The following is a 20,567-nucleotide window of genomic DNA, read 5'->3' as shown; positions in this document are numbered from 1 at the left end:
GAAAGCTTGATGCATATGCAATATTTTATATAAAATTTATTATATAAATATATAAATTAGAATATAATATAAAAGATTGTATACATAAAATATTGAAGATACTGGTACTGAGTACAATAATAAATATACATGATATTGAAGATACAATATTTTCAAGACTTATCGAAAATTAAAAAATCTGAAAGATTCATCAAAACTAAAAATTTAATATTTATCAAGACTTATAAAAGTTTTAAGTATCGAATCATATTAGAAGTGATTCGAATTTTCCGCCACGTATATATACATAGTTAGAATTTAGAGCGCTATGTATAAGTATCTACTGCCATCATCTGTTCCGTGGGATTATGTTATGTCGTGTGTAGCAGCAGCGATTCATATATCATAGTAAAGAAAGTACCGTGTTCGTAATTTGCGAACAACAAATGGCTAACGCATTAGATGCTGTCGATTGGGAAGGTAGAGTTCATCTGATGAAAATATTGCTCTCGTTCTTTATTTTTTTACGGTCTTGTCATGGCTTCTTGTATTCCAAAAAGCCTTGCAACAAGTAATATAACGGCTTGTTTTGACATATGTCATTCTGCTATTAATTTCATTTTCTTCGTTGCATCTAACAAAGAAAAATGATATTATTTTATACAATCTTACTCAAATCTAATAGAAGTGAAACATTTTTGCTTCCAGAAATTATATTACAAATATTTCACTTTTATTACATCAAAGCTCACTTGAAACATAAAAAGTTCAATTTAAAAGATCTCATTATTTATACGTATGATTATAAGATAATAATTGATTTTACATGGTGGGTTCATGAAATAAAATTACTTTATAATAAATAATTCTATGATAATTCGCGTACAAATTTTGTTGTTACTATTCTTAACCTTACCGTGAAAACTAGTTACTCATCTTTTTTAACGGATGATATATAAATTAATTTCTACTAATACTTTTACCAAAAAAGTTTGTTTTTTAAATTAACTACGACATATATATATAATTTATATTTAAATATAATGCTTTACCTATTAATTATTTATATATTTTTATTAATATTAATGTATAATTTACTAAAATCTGTATTTTTATTAACTTCATATTTAATTTTAGATCTTAGAAGGCAAGCAAGACACCTGGAAAATGAGATTGATGCAAAACTGGTAGCATTCAGTAAGCTTGGTGTCAATAGTGGATCCAAGCTTGTTAATGGAGATGAAGAACCTCTTTTAGATGAAGAACATGTCTTTGATAATATGGCCTCTGAAATAGAAGCATTATTGGCTAAGGTACGTTTAAAATATCAATATTACATTTCAAAAATTTAAATTAAATAGTTTTTGTTTGTTACAGTTGTTTTCTATAAATGAGAGAATGAGCAAATTACAACCAAACGGTGCTGCAATGTTGCATACAATGCAACGCCACAAAGACATATTGAAAGATTATAAATTGGAATTCAACAAAATTAGAAATAATTTTGATGCAAGAAGAGATAGAGAAGATTTATTAGGTAGTGTCCGTAAAGAAATCGAGTACGTATACCTATTACTTTATTACTTTAAATTATATTTCCTTTTAAATATTTGATTAAGAGTTTATAAATCTTCTATGGAACAGTAACTACAAAAGTGTAACTGGACTAAATCGTCGGGAAATGTATATGAAAGAAAATCAACACATTCACAAGTAAGTATTGTTTGCTATACTGTTCGTTTTATTTTGATTTATGCTGAGTTATACATAGTATAAAGTGCCCTGTTTGTTACATTTTTTTGCCAATATAAAATCAGATAATTTTTTTTCAGTTCTGATCATTTGCTTAATGATCAAATAAGCATAGCAATGGAAACGCGAGATCATCTCATGACTCAAAGGCAAACGTTCAAACGTATACAGACCAGGCTAAATGACATTTCAAATCGATTTCCAGCAGTAAATAGTCTAGTACAAAGGATAAATTTACGTAAAAGACGCGATTCACTTATAGTCGGCCTTATTATCGGATTTTGCACGTTTCTCATGCTGCTCTATGCTTTTCACTAAATAATATCCAATACCAAAGTACTTCCACCCGTTAGTGATACATCAATGGGAATGCATATATGTAGATGAGGTATTTGGTGATGTATTTACGATATATAAACGGATAGAGAACTGAAATTGAAGAATGCGTGATTGTGCGTGATGTGAACATGCGTAAGTGAACTCTGAATGGTCGAATGAATGTTTTTTCGTTCTTGCGAGTTAAGAAAGTAAAAGAAAAGAAAGAAGAAAATGTTGAACTGTTGTACAGTTTTTTTATACGTAACATAAGTCGTGGGTAATACTATGTAAAAAGATTAAGTCCACGATCAATGTGTTAATTTAATAAACATTAAAACAAATGGTGAAGATTTCATGTATTTACAGAATCGTTTGTATTTTTTGTTTCAATTTCCTATATACACGACTATACAAGTGTTATTTTGGACACATCTTTGCTTTATGCCTTTGAGTAACGACTGTAAAATACCATGCATGTATAAAAAACCAAACCTTCAAAATTTTGCTACTGTTCTGTTGTTAAAAAAAACAAAACCATGATTTACTATTCGCAGTGCAGTAGACTGATATTTATATAAGACTTTTTATTTACTATTGGTATAATTCGATGCAAGTACTGAGTCTGTGCTTGCAAGAGGAAACAATTTACATATTTCTTTCTTATGGAAATCCATTGTATTTCATACGCCTATGAATCAATGTATTCTCGGATGCTTTCTCGCGGTACAACATATATGTTTCAAAGCAATGGAGACAAAGATGCACGATGATTACTACTTAAGAAATTATATAACAATGGAGGAAAATAACATTAATGCAAATATTGTAATTAATAAGTGTGTAGTTTCGGGATTATCATTCGAAAGATCGATTTTCGTTAACATCACACTTTTTCTTCTTCATTTTTTACTAAGAAGTATTAATTTTACTTACACAGAAAACATTTATACATGTATATATACACACGCACGTACATATATATATGTATATATGTATAGCATCATTAGAATCTCTCATTCGAGTTCACAAAACACAGCACGTTACGAAAGGAATCACGTTACTTTCGGCGAGTGCAGTGCCTGGTTTCCACGTATACTAGATACCACATTTATAAATTACACCTTGTTTGTAATAGGAACTCAAGCAAGAATTGTAAAAATATCGAATATAAGGTACACGTATTACCTAAAACTGCTTTATATCCTTTAATATATATATTTACACTTTGAAAATGTTTTATTATAATCACAAATCACTTTCAATTTTTCCTTTTTTGTTTGTTAGCTGATAGTTTCGTCTCCGATAGTTTTAATTAAGAATCTCCACGTTTATAAAAGAACGAATATATATAATATATCAATATAAATGTTGCAGCTTTGTATGAAATGAATATTCCTCACGTAAAAGTAATTACACAAATGTTGAGAAAAATAAACACAACGAACGAATTATCTCTTTAATGTACATTAATAAATAATTTATTAGGTATCTTGTATCCTACTAATATCATGGAAAATAATACAACGTAATAAGAGTACTTTCTTATCTACGTTATATAAATGTGTATTTTTTTATATTCTTTCTTTTCTTCTTTCCATTTTTTTATTCTTGTTTATAAATGCAATATGTAGTGAATCCGTAGAAACGTAGTAGTGTTATTTTTTTCTCATGGATTACATCAGAACGATTCTTTGTAGTAAGAATAGTTACGAAGACAAGAAAATATTCACAAGACAACTTCTCGCTTCATAGCGTCTAAACACGTAAACGCTAATTCGCATATCCTTGTAGTTCTTCTTTTTTTTTTTGCTTTTTTTATTTTTCTAATGGAGATTCTACTTAAAATTAATTCTATCGATTTTTCCAAGATACCCTATTTACCATTCTTTTTTAAATTGGATCTTCTATTTTTCTTGTTTTATTACTGTTTTCTGTCATAGATGATAGATTGTGAGATCCATCTTACTTAGCTATCAAAACTCGTCCAGGCGTACAAATAAACAACAGACATCTACTCAATATACATGCGAATCGCATGACTACTTTATGATTTTTGAATATAAATATACTGCCGTACGTATCGTTTGAATCTAACTTTTGTTTTAATGTTGACTACTTATAAATGGAGAATTATTGGGAGACGAGGTTATACATTGTTTCCCAAGCGCAACTTTTTAAATTATGCATCTATTATTGTAACTGATATTACTATATCACTGTGTCTAATATAATAAAAAATAAAAAAATTTATTTTGTTAAATATAGTACGAAAGGCGAATTTTTATAAAAACGAACAATTACACTACCTTGGCACTTACTTCATAAGTAATAAATGTTAGTTTTAACATAAAATTTACGAGATAGAAGAATTCTCATTTATTACCTCGTCCCTCTATTCCCTATAGTAATAGTAGCAGTGGGATACTAGTACTAATAATAGTAGCAGTAGTGTAATAATATTAATGGTAGCAGTAGCAATGGTCATTAATTAACTATCCGATCAATTTAACAATTAAAGAAAAGAACTGGAACAGTTGCGTATACATCTGTGTATATTCCAACGAGAATCGATTGCTTGTTGCACTTCTTTTCTGATATAGTACTAATATTTTTTATATCTTTTCTTCCGGGTTTTACTTACTTCCGTTCCATTAATCAGTCACAATATATATGCAAGTAAGTAAACCTTTACCTATCACTAAGATTTTACATAATCGATTCTCACTGAATGTTTAAATTTGTTCTTCAAGATATGATTAGCGTAAAATACGGTTCCTTAAGTCGTATGCATCGCTATGGTTTAATTTTACGTTTCCACATAAGATTCTAGCTTCTCTCCACATTCGATATAATTCTTTGTGGTAGATGCAACATAAAACTATTGTATTGATTAAAATTCTTCTACAGCGTAATGCGATCGAAAGAGAAAGAGAGAGAAAAAAGAACAAAACTAAAGTTGTTCTATATGCAGCGATGCCTTTTACAAAACAATTATATTTTTCTTTGACATATAAAATAAATGGCGAATGTACTTCGTATGCAACTATAATTGCATTACAAAATTATGGATTTAATATTTTTTTTTACTCAGCGATGTGAAAAGAAGATAAATGAAAAATAAAAAAAAATTCATTCCCACTAACGCCCAATTAAACGCGAGCGCAATTTATGACTAAAATTACAAAAAAAGAAAGAAAATATTCTAGCTATATAGTAATGTTTTATGTATAATCGAGGAGATACAACGGGCGAGCAAAACATACTTCATTAAAACGTTTAACATAGCGACGTCAAAGCCTAACAAAAAGATAAGTTTGGATCTCATACAATTCGCAGGTTGTAAATGTTCGTTCCACATGTTCGTTTCACTTGTCATTACCAAGTCAGGCTTTCGTATCTACCTGATATATCCTTATTAAATGACTTAATTAATTCATATCTTTGTCGTGCATTCGCAGGTGCACCCTCTTCTTTACTGAATTTTATCGCAAGACTTAGGAAGAGGGATTTGTCCATGTTATATTCACATTAATCGCTTCTTTTGGTCCTGTTCTTGATAACACATCAAAATTACGAACTCGCTATTCCTTTCCAACAAATAAAGCTCGCTTTGTTTGTTATGTCAGTTACTTACCTATAAAAGCGAATTAACGAATTGTTCAAAATGTAAGTTCTTCGGTATTCTCAGCATCTGATGATAATTCTTGACGCAATATTTCCATACAGGACTTTGGAATAAGAGTACCGACTATTTTTAAGCCTTCATCTACAAGAAAAAATAAACAAAACTTTTAACAGTTTCTATAACATGTGCAATAGTTTTATAGAATTATATTTAAACTTTTCATAAAACTTACCAGTTCGTAAGCGTACTACTTGCATTTTAGAGTTATGAGCAGAACGTGTTGCAAGAATGCTTTCAACTCGACTCCAAACGCTCAACACCGAACCTGATAATACGTTATAGGAACGTCTTCGGAGTCCAACCTCGCAATCCATACCAAGAGTCGCGTTTTTACAATTGCCGCGCCAGTAAGCATGTGAACATGTATCTACAGACGCTTCATATTGTTGTGACCAATGTGGTTCTGCTTCGTCTGATGATACCTTCTTATATTTTTTCTCTAATTCACCTAGAGTTTCTTGTCGTAATTGCAATCCTGTATTGGGTCTTTAAACAAAAACATGAATCACAATATGATCAATTTTAAATTATTAATCATTATCTTATGTTTATTACGAAAGAGACACTCTACCTATAAACCATATACAGCTGATCTTTTTTACTCTCAGATTTTTTCTTTCCGGTATCTACTATAACAGCAAGAATAGCTGTTTGCTTTCCATTACGGATCTGGTGACTTAAATAGAAGCCCTCTTTGGATCCCGTCAATTCGGAACATTTGTCCATTGCCTCTCCCCAATTCATTCCACGTTCAACATGAACAACGTGAAGCTCGGTTGGTGCCTTTCCAGTAGCGTGTTTCCGTAAGAAACGGTATAGCTTAACCCTTTTTACATTTTCTCCAGATGTACCAAGATCGAGAATACCCATGTCGAAACGACCGGTCTTTTTTGCTTGCGTGACAATTGCGTTTAGAGTGTCGGTGAAATATTTAAATAGCCGATTTTGCAGGTCAACCGGCATACCGAGAATACGATTTAAGAATTTTGACATGTTGTTATAATCTTTGTCCAACGTGAGTACACCAGGTGTGCTCTCACTATTGCAAATTAAACCAACACCCACTAATGCATCAGCCACATCTTTGAAGAAATCTCCGTGATAATCTTGTGGTGGTGGTACAAGCGGAGGCTCGTATCTAGTAATTTCATTTATAAGAGAATTAATTTAATTTAGTAAACCATATTAGACATTTCAAAAAGTGTATAGGAATATATAAGATATATTATTAAGCCTCTACTACCGAAGTACCATATTTAGTATATAAAGTTCGAGGTGGAGTCTATAATACTCCTGAACTTTATATTTAATTTATATATAAATAAAGAACATTACTGGCAGTCTTTCTTATTGATTTATCTCTAGTACACATTTTCCTAATATACATAACACAATAGATCCGCCATCATCCAGACCAGAGATGGTCTGCCAGCCGATTTCATCAGAAATTATTACAGACAATATCTCGCAATCCTATTTACTGGCTGATTGATTTTGTAACGATGCAAAGGTGCAATATCAGTCCTTATAGATTTTTCACTTTATATTTGTAGATATCCTATATCGTAAAAGAATCTTAAGGTAATTACGCAGTTTACGGATTTCTCTCAATTTTTCCCCCTTTAATGGACTCCATTGCACATATATCAGTTACCATTTAATAAGATAAACAAACTATGTAAATTTATTTACGTAATGCATATATCGTTGTACTATCGAAAGGTAGACGAAATATAAACATTTAGTTATAAACAAAATGGAAGACTTCAATCTGAGACTCCACCTCGACAGTAGAAGGTTAAATTATAAGAAGTATACAAACTTCATAATAGTTCTCATTGTCGCTTCAAGTGCTGCACGTCCGTATTTATTATCAATATTGAATTGCGAGAGATCTCTGGTTTCTGTAGCTCTTCGATCACCGTGCGTAAGAGCTCCAAGACTTTCCAGACGCTTCGCAACGATGGATGCAAATCGTCGTTCACCGGCTAAATCCGAGATAAGGAATATGTATTCCGGAGCATTCACTTGATTAGAACGATGCGTTCGTCCGAATTGCTGTATCGCTCTGTCTGCGCTCCATGGTAATTCGAGAGTAATATGCACTCGTCGCATCTGATTCCTTGCTCGCCTATCACTTTGTAATGATATACCACTGCTGGCTGCTTCTGAGATAATGGCCACTGTTTTCTCGCCATCCATAAACCTATTACGACATTGAACCATTCAGATTTAAAGTAGACTTTTAGATAGAAAATAGAGATAGAAAGTAGACTTTTTTTACATGTATATTAAAGATAAACTTATTATGTACCTCTGTTTTTCAGTTAGATTAAGCGTTTCTAATGGAACATCCACTTCAGATCTGGATTCGTACTGAATGGTACCATCTTCTGTCTGAACAACTCGTCCTTTCCTACCAGTCATTTCGGCGACATTTTCCGGCCCACCAAACTCGTCAATTAGTTGATCCAAAGTATTTGGTGGTAGTCGTTCGCCTAAGTCTTCAACCTGTGATAGTAATTCCTTCTTCATGGTGTAAGCACGTTCCACGGCGTCTCTCGATGGCGCACGATTGCGCGTCGCTCCAGCAGCTATGGGTCCTGTATAATTTATCAATGTATTACCACTACATTTGTTCTTAATCACGGTAATATTTCTGAGAATACGAAATATATACCAGCTCGTTTCTTCACTGGTTTTTTTTGTTTCTTGGCGCCTTTCTTCCTTCGCCTTCCATCGCCTGAATCTGTAATATAAGTAAGAAATTAGCAGAACATTTTGATTAAACGATTTTAACCCTTAATTAGTACCTTTAGGTCATAAGTAACACACAATAGTTTGAATAAAATAAAATTAAGCTTTCAATTTTAATTTATATTGTATAAATTACTATTCATTTTTAAAATTAAAATGTATGCTTTATTTATATTTCACAATTAAATAATATTAAATTTAATTTAAATCAGTTGCTTATGATCTAACGATACTAGTCAAATAATATGTGAAACCTACCAGAGTCTGATTCGCTATAATTGAAAGAAGAATCAGAAGTGATATTACTTTCTTCGTCAGTCCTATGATCGTCTTCGCTCTCGCTGCCACTCTGTTTATATTCCGAACCAGAGCTATGTCCACCATTCCTCTCGTCATCGGTAAAATCGTCATCCGATGGGAATGTACGAACTCTCTTCGAGGCTCGTTGAGCTGCCTGTCGTATTGGTTTTCTTTTACTTCCACCCGCAGAACCGCTAGCTCCATCAATATCATCGAGATCGTCTAATCTCTGCATTTTCGATGGTTCAATACCAAGAACTCGGTGTATGTGATTACGGTCTGATGCTGGAAAATGTTTCTCGACTAACGTTTGAAGTACTCCTCTAAAATAAACACATTCATGTAGAAATAAACAGTCTTTTTGTATTTACATATTAATAAAACTGAATGATGTATTTACTTTGCAGTGGAAACGAAATCGCTTAATTCACCATCGTCGCGTTCCAATTGTTCTAACGTGCGTGCCTCACCGGTAGATTGTAGACCTATAACTACACATTTTCCACACTTTACGGCTTCACGTGCAACTGCCACAGCATGTTTCACTTTAGCAGCGATACATAGATATTTGAAGAAGCGTTGATGTGACGACCAGAACTGTCCCCACATAGTTTTCTTCATACGATTCTCGGCGTCCAACAATTCTGCTGCTTCTTGAAACCTCTGCATTGCTTCAACCCACTATACAAAATTTATTAATTAATAAATTATTAACCGTCAATTAATTAGATCTTCTGTTTTAATACTCACAAGTTGAACTGAATGATCATAGACCTCGGTAAACTCTTTGGATAACGGTACTTCCTCTATTTTAAAGGCTACTCCATGAAAACTGAGTTGTCGGGCGATGTACATGCCTCGCAACTTCATGTCCATCGCTACGATCTCCATTGCACCGACTCCGCGCTTCTCCACGGCGGTGATAAAATCATTGAATTCGGGGAATGGTGTTCCTTCGCCCCACATACCTAATCGAACCATGTAGGCCATATTACGGGGCTCGGAAGCGCCTGTGGCACTGGCATACACTACTCTAGCTTTAGGAAGCTTGTTTTGCAACTCTAGGACTGTCAAACCTGGAATACATTGGAAATTGCAATAAATTATATCACAAAACACAGTTGCATTATATGAAACATAATAGCAAGCATGTTATATGTATAAGTTTATAATACAAATAATGTGTCTAATATACGTACCAGTTTTAGTAGGTTTTGAACTTCCCGTAGGACATAAATTCTTCGCCCGATGACACTCATCAAATATAATCAACCCATCGAAATCTTCACCACACCACTGTAAAAGCTGTTTCAATCGACTTTTGTATTTTCCACCGCTTTGCGAAGATTCTCCAATTAAAGCTGAATATGTACTGAATATTACTCCTTTCTTTACGTTACCATTTACCGCTGACGAGATCTTTGCATACTTGAATTTGTTTAATGCATGAACCTAAGAATACAATTTATATTTCCATTCAAATTTTACGTCGACTTTTATATCAACAAAATTAAAATAATAAATGATTGATATCTCCAATTTAAAGAATAAGTACCTCAATTTTTGACGCGCCAATATCATTTAAATCGCGCTCTGCATCATATTTGAGATCGTTCGAGACAGATACCCAAATAGCACGTTTCCTTCCTTTCAAGTAATTTTCGAATATAATTCCGGCTATAGTTCGTCCTTTACCAACTCCTGCACCATCGCCGATAAGAAAACCAGCGCGTGTACCATCTGGTAAGAGATGTTCATGTTGCTGAGACGCATACGTTATTGATTCAAGTTGCAGCGCAGATAAAGCTCCAGTTCGCATTGTTTCTTCTGGTATCGAAAGCTTGTACCAGACGTCCGTTGGCTCGACGCTAGATAACGATGCAGTTTCCACAACAGGATCTGGATGCTTCCGTCCGAGTTTAACTATGGATTGTATTAATTAAGAGGTATGTTATCTAATAAATAAATATCAATGTAATGTATTTTCAAAATGAAGTTAAATAACATACGTTTAGTAGGCATATAGTCGGCATATGTTTCTGCAACACCCATATCTTCATCATCCACCTCCTCTTCTTCCGGTATGGTAGGTTGCATATTCATTTTTGCAGGATCTCCAGCATTCATCCATAGCTGAGACACAGCTTTGCCTACAATGTTTTAAATTACTGTATTGTGAGATTAGAATTATTATGTTAAATGATTTCAATTAATAATATTATGGACATAATTATGTGTTTCAACAATATTTTAATTATTAAAATGATTTTAGGATATTACAAATATGAAGAATACCTGACAGCCCACCTGGCCAATTTGGATGTAAACCATTTTGGTTTAACAATTGAACAAGAGGATTAACACCCATGTTCATTCCAGGCATACCCATAAAACCACTCATTAAGCTCATATCCATGCCTAGGGAACGATAACATATGTAAAACTACTCAATTACTCATCCAGTATTATAATTTATAACACTGTTTAAAATAATTACAGATAATACAATAGTTAATTACGCTTAAGTTACAATGTTACAATAAAATGCAACAATATGGGTATAAATTTATTATACAAATATACTCTTGATACAAAAGCAATAATGTATGTGCATAAATGACTTGTACATACATTTAATTTTTATAATACAGACAGGAATGAATTATTTTATGTTATAGAATATTAGGAATAAATAAAAAATATGCTGTACTCACTTGGTGGAAAGAAAGCTGCAGGGTTGAAACCTGCAAGAGTTGCTAGTCCTGGTGGAAAATATGGACCACCAGCAGCAGCTAACTGACCTAATTGACCTAACTGATTTGTATTAACAAAACCAGGTGGTGTACCCTGTGATCCTCCTACACGTACCATTTCATAACCTGGTGCTGCTGTCTTAGTCACCAATCCACCAGGAATTTTATTACCGAATTTCTGATTTAACACTGTTAAAGAAATATAATTTCAAAAAATATAAATAAAATTCTTTTTGAATTCATTGCATATTTTTCTATCATATTTTTCTATTAAAACTCTACTTACTATTTAAACCTCCTTGTCCTTTAGCCATTGCATTAGATGGGACATCTACAGGTTTTTCATCCTTAATATTCGCAATCCCAGTAGCAGTGGCAAGATCTTTTCCACCACCTAATGAGAATTATTATGCATTAAATGCTTTTTTTATATTTAAAAATGAAATATTTACCAGGCACACCCATGTTATCGGGATCTTCATCCTCGTCACTGCTGCTATCTTCATTCATTGCGTCCTTATCCCTTTTAGTTGACTGACAAAAGATTTGTTCAATGTTTTAACAGCACATATTATTACATATTAATTTATCATTAATCTAATAATAAAGTCAATGTTTAAATTATTACAGTCATTATTGATATTTTTAAATTTATAAGAAAACAATGGATCAAGCATAAATTTCAGTGCATTTTTAATCTGCAACTCACATTTTATAGTTTCATAACATTATGTAATAACTAACTTTTTATCCATAAATATAAGGATAAATTAAGTCTAACTAGAAACATAAAAACTGCTATCATGTATGGGCTTTATCAACTTCCCTTTTTGTAAATTTTTCAATTTCTTTATCAATATTATTATCTACATCCGTAAATTCATTCATCACAAAAGAATGACATAAATAACAATAAATTCCAAAGTATGTATATTTAAAAAACCAATACTCATTATATTATCGCTTTCCCTTAGCTTTTAATTTTCGAGTTAATCGATGTATTTTTTGAATGGCTCGTACAATACTACAATTCGTATTTAATTGAAAAAAATAAGAAAAGGAAAAGAACAAGGAAAGCGATCGTGAACTTGTTTAACTCGAGGAAAAAGCGGGAGGGATACGGAATAGGGAGAGGGAGGCTAGTGTCGGTGAGTCATTTAAAATTACAATAAGAGGGACTGTGTATATACGCGATACACGGTAACCGCGTCTAATAGGTTAGTCGTGCCAATAGATGGGATGCACAAAGAAATACGTATTAGTATTGGACGAAAGAAGCGCGCCTTCTCAGTACCAGTGAAACGAATCATAAACAAAAACTCACCATGTCAAAAAATCCTTTTATAATCTTGGCGGTTACTGAAGAGTCAAGATAACTGGGATATCTTGACCGAACACCTTGTGAATAATTATCTTCGCCGTGTGCAATCGAAGATGCTGACTTGTGACAGGGTGCACGAGACACTTTTTTCCTCGTAAAGAATATTTCGTGTTTCGTGTCTCGTTAAATGGACATCACTCAGCGACGTTCAGTTGGCCGGTGAATTGTGCGAACTAGGAAATCACAGTGTTAGAACTTACTGTGCGCTTAGATCGTGCCATTTATGCGGTCTACACCGATCATACAGTTGAAACGCGTTTGCCAAACACGGCTGCCGCCATCTTGGCTTTCGCCCGGCCCACGGTGCACCGCGATGCAAATACAAAAACACACGCGCTGGCTATGGCTGCTTGCGGAATATAACCACGCGGCGTTGCCAAATTGTAACGATTTAAGAGAATATTCTTAGGAGCGCGTTAATCAAAAAATCACCGCTCTTTCAAAACACCATATCTGTAGCTTACTATACACATATTTTTTTTATACATTTCAATATTCCTTGACTGTTTCCGTACGCTACATAAAAATCACATTTATATCTACTTTATAGAAAAATAACATTTTTGTTTATTGTATTTAGTGTATATATTGATATTTTCAAAAACCATAATTTGGCTTTGTCATTTTATGTTCTTAAAAAGAATCAATGTACAATTTGGAACTAATTCTATAATAGTATCGGTAAAAATAAATACAATGCAAAAAGTATTTATTTAGTTATAAAACATCACTGAATTTTTAAGACTGTATTTCTCAAAAATGTTAAAAGTGGACATACAATATCACATAACATAAATACATAACATAATAAACACTTTATGTTGATTCTTAAGAAAGAAAATAAAATTAAAAATAAAAATATTTGATATTTTATAAACTATCAAATATTTAATATGTTTTTAATTATTTATTATTTATTTAATATTATACACTGATTACATTGGCAAAATTTGGATCCAATCTGAAAATATATTTAGAAATTGCAATATACTTATTTTAAACTTATATTTAGTAAAAAAATTAGTATGGAGTATGAATAATCACTTTAAGCAGATAATAAAAGTTAAAGGTAAATACTGAATACTGAGATTTATTAATATTATGAATAATATTATGGATGATTGTCCGTTTGAATATTTTTAAGATCTCTACAAAATATACACTTGTACTAGATATCTTACAATTTCTATATACATATTCAGAATTGTTTCAAATGTTACTAATATAATCCAGATAGTTGGGTGTTATTACAGTACTAATGTAGTTATAACATAATATATTCATAAAAGATGTCGACAAGTGCATGAATATTTGGCCAATATATATCGTTTATGAAGTAGAGTAAGATATAATGTTAAGTCTGTATTTTTGTACTTTTATATTAATACAATTAGTAACACTAAGCGATTACAGAAAAAAAAGAAAAGTATGACCGATACGGTATGTAATGAAAACGTGCAATTTAACAAGTTAAAATTTGAAATTAGCGCGGAAACCGAAGCAAGATGGCTTCTGAATAACGCCTTCCTTCGACGAAATCAATGTAAAGATTGTAACCAGAGAGAGAACAATAAACTTAACTTAACGTAACATCGATTCTTATTCCTCTTGATAAATGATATTATCTAATAATTCTAATTGAAACATTAGCTCATAATTAGATCGAAAAAGCAAAAGATAAATCCATATAAGGTGTTTAAAACACGAATAAAAAGAGCGGAAAATTCTGACATCTATCGACTATTCCGTAACTACATTTTTCATGACAATGCATGCAAATTTAAAGCGAACAGTGAGGCAAGCAAGGATCGGTGTAAATAATATTAACAAAATATTTAGGCGTTAACATGCAATTCTGATAGTTCTAAATGATTAAAAATAAATGGTTCTTTTATATTGGGATAATTTGTAGGTATCTTGTTTCTTCAATCTGGCAAAAAAAACTTTGGATCAGTATATTTATTTATAATACCATTTAAATAGATAGTTCGTTGATTTACTGGCTCCTCTCTGATTTGTAGTACGAATCACAGGTCACTTTGACTAAAAACACGAAAGACACGAGAAGACAAGTCGTTGATACGTGTTAAAACGAACACGATAATTTTTTAACAATTGCTTATTTGAGCACGTGTACTTCGAAATTACAATGAACAGTAAACAAACCATGCATATCGCGTATCATGTGTTCGTAAGCGCGTGGTTACACTTAAATGAGCTGGGCGGACGCTTGGCAACGTTGCAGAGGCGCCGCGCTGATCGTTAGTTGATTTAAAGTATCCGCGGTAAAAAGAAAAGAATATGACAGCTATCTCTTTACAGAAATATCAAATAACTCAGATTTCGATAGATTTAGATTTTCTTCGGAAAATCAAAGGATTTCGAGCCGACGTTTCACTAAAATAATATGTGTTCATCTAGAATTCTACGATTGCTTACCTAAATCTATCTAAAAAATAACATCGTTCTAATACGATCGATCCGAGCTTCGCGCCGCTGACACCGCTATCTGGTGGCCAACTCCTGGAACTAAACGATATAGGAAAATGATTTGATTTCGTCAATTTTATATCGCGAATGTAGAAAATAAATAATTAAATTTATACGTTTAAGTTATCAATGTACATACATATATATGAGACACTTTTAATTGTTGTATCTTGCTGCTTTATCTTATCTTTTTTAGTTAGAGTTAAACATATATATTTTTTCAATGAGTCTTCGTATTAATCATGTAATGATATATTCTTTATTCTTAGAAGATGTATATGTCTTTGAACATTTCTGTATTATATAAATCAAACAATGACTGTCTTATTGCATTTTTCAATTATTTTTACACATGTATATGCATACCTTTTATTTAGTAAGAAGATCCGAATTTTATGGCATTATACACGGTTTAGACGTATTTATTATAAAGAAGTTCTAGTATGACTAACAACTGAATTTTACAACTTAAAACAGGTTTAGTATAAGAAAATATAACATAGTGAATTTATAATTTATGAAGTATAAATAGTAGCTCACGAAAATATTTAAATAGTCGTAGAAATTTTTTATATGTATATTATACAAAACATTTTAAAATTTCATTAGCATTGTAATGAAAAATTAAACTTCGCAAAAATCATCAAAGTATTTAAACAGTCAATTGTTCGCTATATTAATAAGCAGAATATGTAATGAGACCACTTTTAGCAGTAATTGTATGCTTAAAATTACTATTCATGCTGTATACTAATTTTTCGCTATATATATATATATATATATATATATATATATATATGTCTGCAATAAATGTTTTGTGAGTTCTATACACGTTTTTGGAGTGGTTTCAAATTTTACTATTATAATTGAGATAATCGTGTCTCATTATAGTGTTAACGAAATTTTAAAAAGTTACATGTAATATATCCATAAAAATAATAATAATGTAATATATCCATAAAAATCTGTTATAGTAGGTGTTCAACTAATTTTGTGAGCCATTGTAGGTTTAATTGTAAAGAAATATACAGATTAACATTGTAAAATCACGTATATATAGTTTATGAAATATATAACTATAGAAAGCGAACGTTGTAAAAATTTAGCTTTGATTATGAAGTATCAATTCCTAACTGATTGTATCAAAATTAAATTGTATGGACAAGGGATAAAGGGATAAAGATACGAGAAAAAATGAGAAACCTAATCTATAAAATGTATTTAGAGAGCAATAAAGGAAATATATGTGTGTATCTATAGTACTCAAAAATACAGATAGTATCTAATTTAATAATAGTATATCGTGTAGCATAGTAAGCAACATGGCGGCATATCCGGTATGTTATTTCGATGTTTGTAATTACAATTACTGCCTTGCCTCCTCACAAAATGCTTCGAATAGATTAATGAAATTGTGAACAATGGCGACTATATAAATTACTTATTATTCGGTCTTAAATGTTGCCTCGTGTTTGTAAAAATAAAACGAACACGTTTCGTAAAAAAATACACGAGTGTGAAAATTCGAATTAATCAAGGAATCATTTATGTTAAGTACATTAGTGTCGAAGTGAATCGAAACGGCCGTCTCGCGTAGCTAGAATTTTGTATGGGAAAAGTAGAGTCAGTATTCATTCATTACATAGGAAAATCAAGGGGTAACATGGTGAAAGGTAGGAATATAATTCGAAAAAATTCATCTACATTTTCACTAAACATTTTATTCCTATAATTAGGTTATGTTTTGATGGTTTTTACTTCCTCTCTTCCTCTCCATTTTGAATGTTACCTCAAAGACGCTAGTTTTCCAGAACATCACTTAATTTCTGCACAATTTTTACCACATAAATTGTCCCCAATTTTTATTTATACACTTACGCTCCTAAAATATATTTCTAGTCACCAGAAAATGATATATTCGAAAATATTAAATTTTATATCTCCGTACATATTTTTTATATTTTATTACTCATTCGTCACGCTCATTGTAACAAACAATTATTATTGCAATAATATTTTTCACAAAGTGTCGTAGATATTAATATGCATCTATGACAATACGATATTCACAGATATACATACATATATACTGTTACATGTAACATGTATACAATGTTGTGTAGGTTCTGTAATTACAATGATAAGACATGAAACTTGATCAGTGACATAATATATGTACGTATAATGTACATAGTTTAAAAACTCATAATTAATAAAGATAAAATGTTAGATAAAATTAATATTACAATTAGCTGTGGTATATAATTTTGTATATTATCGTATTTAATATTTTATATCTCAGAAGATTTATAAAATGTAGAGTATAAATGGTTAATTTAATTGTAGGAAGACGAAAACGTGTGCAAACAAGAAATACAATTCGTACAAGAGCTGCTGTTTTATCCCCTCAATATGATATAACTTCACCAATGAAGAAGGAGGCTAAACTGCATGATAGTAATGTTAAAAATGTTAATTCTGATGAGATCCATTCAGTATCTGAAGCACATAAAGTGCCTATGTGCATAAGTTCCTTTTTCTATACACAAGTACGTAATTTGTTTCAAATACAAATTAAACATGTGAATTTTTCCTCGGGATGCCCAATTTTTTGGTTGAAATTTATATTTACTAAAAGTACTTGTTAGAGTTCAATGATACCAATTTTAAGTTTAGAAATCTACTAATTCAAATGTTATAACTGTGTAAGACTGAGCATTTTTAGAGTATTTTACATGTTATTTTGATGCCATATTGGGTTCTATTTATGATTTGACCAATTGGTTCATTGTATTCATATTCTTTAATCTAAGTATATTTTATAACTTATATACAAATATATATTTTTTATTCAAAATGATAAAATATACAATAGTATCATTCATTTTAAAACATAGATTACAGATGTCCCAAAAAATAAAGCTTCTATCCTGCCTATTGAAGAAAGGTTTTATGGAAGTAAAGAAACCAATGATGTACAAAATGACATTCTCACCGATGTTGGTCAATTCAGAACTGATGGTAATATTTCATTAATTGCTAATTGATAGGTCATAATGTACATATATTTAAATGATAATGATTCAATAAATAAACAAATTTTCAGAAACACCTGTAGCAGTACCTATTCATGGTCCGTCAACACCACATAGGATTAACATGCCAAACCATCAATTGGAAGATTTAGACGAAAGAAATACAAATGAAAATATGCATAAGAAACCTGTAGTAACTCCCACACTTAATTTGGAGCAACAACCTTTAAAAAAGTCTGCTAATCATAGCCGTAGAAAATTAACCAGCAATCAGTCTGCCACAAATCGGTCAATAGATTCTTCAAATACTAAAAGTACAAATCATAAGCTTACTGACTACTTTCCAGTACGCCGCAGTGTAAGAAAATCAAAGAAAGCTGTATTAGAAGAAAAGCAACGTGATATGGAAAATAAAGTGCTTTATCAAGTAGAAGAAGGCTTAGAAGTAAGACAAGTTGATGAAAGAAAGTTGTTATTTTATCGTAAATTCCACATAAAATATTTTTCTTTAGGTAAGACACTTTGCTGGTAAAGGTCGTGGTGTAGTAACAACACGAGAGTTTATGAAAGGAGAATTTGTAGTAGAATATATTGGTGAATTAATCGATCAAGTAACAGCAAAGAAACGTGAAAAAATATACGCACAAGACCAAAACACTGGGTGTTATATGTATTATTTTCAACATCGTAATCATCAGTATTGGTAGGTATTTTCTTCATTATTGTTCATAAAATTATTGTAAATCATTGACCACTTACAATATCACCATATTTTTAGCGTCGATGCAACAGCAGAGACTGATAAGTTAGGTAGATTAGTAAATCATTCAAGAAATGGTAATTTAATCGCTCGGGTCGTAGAAGTAGAGTCGACGCCACACCTGGTACTTACGGCGAAAGAAAATATACCTATAGGGGTGGAAATAACATATGATTACGGAGATCGAAGTCGCGAAGCTATTCGTCATCACCCATGGTTGGCATTATAGCGCTTTCAAATAATTAATTAATTAGTTATAATAGCATGATGTATTGTACAGCAGAATTCGTTCAATTGATTTTGTTCCTCCTATGAAGGAACAATAAATACATATAGAGAATTTTAGTTGAATTTTATGAGTAAAAATGTTTCTAAGATGAATGTATCTCTACTTTGATATAACAAATATGTAATTATATACTTCCTTATCTATGTAACAAAGCAAGAGGAATTAGAAGTATTTGATATTTTATAAAATTGATAGTTTAGCTTGCATACGTGTTTTCTTTGTTACATAAATTTCATTCATAAACATTCATAAACTGTTAAAAACATCAAACTGACAAAATAGATATTAAAAATTTTTAATCAAATACTTTTTTAATGTTGTTACTATTATGTTTAATTATTATTTTACGACTGTAAGACATTTTCGTGTCACAGTTTATGAACAAATATGTACAGTTTCTTTACGATCTTTAATAACAAATGCTTCATCTAGTCTTAGATTCAGTCTAGTATTATTGACTACAGATAAGACAACTCATTAGACATCACAATATACTAGGCGACAACCTTTTCTGGTTGAAGGATTTGTAATACACTGATATGATTACAAATGTGTTTTCTTTTCTTTTAAGTATTTTATTACGGAGTACTTCGATCTCTGTGTCGCGATACCTGTACTGTAAAACAGTTACTTTTGTTTTCTGTCAATTTGTCACTGCCAAATTCCAAATGACGTGAGAGGTAATTCGTAATTAACTTTATAAACGAAAGATGTTATGTAATAACATTATAAATAAAAGTAGTTTAATTGATAGAAGTAAATAATATTCGCAATCTCAATCTTTTTTGGAAATTTAGGAAACTGAGATATCGTAATTCATCTTTTATTATATGCAAATAAAAAACTAAAAGAAATGCCTTCACATGAAGAAATAAAATATCTATGATCTTTCATATCCTAAATAAATCTCTATAAAATTTTGTGTATATTTTGCCTAAGTACTTTCACCAATATTTCATCAGTATTTCTTTTATTGAATAATATTTACTATTAGTTTTAAGTATAACTTATAATAACTTATAAAACGAGTTAATAATTTACTGTAGAATTTTATCATTGCCAAGTCTA

At 31.2% G+C, this 20,567-nt stretch overlaps 3 protein-coding genes across 5 annotated transcripts; 2 read left to right on the top strand and 1 right to left on the bottom strand.

Annotated features, from left to right (window-relative positions):
- The first annotated feature begins 293 nt into the window (after positions 1-293).
- LOC126874062 (Golgi SNAP receptor complex member 1) lies at positions 294-2,417 on the top strand. Of its 2 annotated transcripts, none has more exons than XM_050635683.1 (5): positions 294-459; positions 1,117-1,292; positions 1,357-1,538; positions 1,636-1,692; positions 1,812-2,417. In XM_050635683.1, the coding sequence occupies exons 1-5, from the start codon at positions 426-428 to the stop codon at positions 2,047-2,049; spliced, it is 687 nt and encodes a 228-aa protein (XP_050491640.1). In that variant the 5' UTR covers positions 294-425; the 3' UTR covers positions 2,050-2,417. The 2 variants fall into 2 exon arrangements, with proteins under 2 accessions (XP_050491640.1, XP_050491638.1); XM_050635681.1 differs by having other exon boundaries at positions 1,624-1,692.
- On the bottom strand, positions 2,389-13,724 carry LOC126874031 (protein strawberry notch). The gene is made up of 18 exons (XM_050635594.1): positions 12,869-13,724; positions 11,997-12,078; positions 11,831-11,938; positions 11,506-11,733; positions 11,087-11,209; positions 10,801-10,941; positions 10,347-10,714; positions 9,991-10,243; positions 9,542-9,867; positions 9,192-9,472; positions 8,750-9,114; positions 8,415-8,483; positions 8,049-8,337; positions 7,557-7,940; positions 6,306-6,872; positions 5,907-6,220; positions 5,684-5,815; positions 2,389-5,601 (listed from the first exon to the last, which is right to left on the bottom strand). Exons 1-17 carry the CDS (start codon positions 12,869-12,871, stop codon positions 5,709-5,711), a joined length of 4,008 nt encoding a protein of 1,335 aa, XP_050491551.1. The 5' UTR covers positions 12,872-13,724; the 3' UTR covers positions 2,389-5,601; positions 5,684-5,708.
- Positions 13,725-16,593: 2,869 nt separating this feature from the next.
- On the top strand, positions 16,594-19,561 carry LOC126874046 (histone-lysine N-methyltransferase PR-Set7). 2 transcript variants are annotated; one of them, XM_050635643.1, is made up of 6 exons: positions 16,594-16,752; positions 17,762-17,964; positions 18,313-18,436; positions 18,522-18,895; positions 18,963-19,153; positions 19,229-19,561. In XM_050635643.1, the coding sequence occupies exons 2-6, from the start codon at positions 17,845-17,847 to the stop codon at positions 19,437-19,439; spliced, it is 1,020 nt and encodes a 339-aa protein (XP_050491600.1). In that variant the 5' UTR covers positions 16,594-16,752; positions 17,762-17,844; the 3' UTR covers positions 19,440-19,561. The 2 variants fall into 2 exon arrangements, with proteins under 2 accessions (XP_050491600.1, XP_050491599.1); XM_050635642.1 differs by lacking the exon at positions 16,594-16,752 and adding an exon at positions 16,759-17,088.
- Positions 19,562-20,567: the final 1,006 nt, after the last annotated feature.

This window comes from Bombus huntii, chromosome 15, assembly GCF_024542735.1.
Source record: "Bombus huntii isolate Logan2020A chromosome 15, iyBomHunt1.1, whole genome shotgun sequence".
Classification (NCBI taxonomy): Eukaryota; Metazoa; Arthropoda; class Insecta; order Hymenoptera; family Apidae; genus Bombus; species Bombus huntii.
This window is presented reverse-complemented; position numbering and strand designations above follow the sequence as displayed.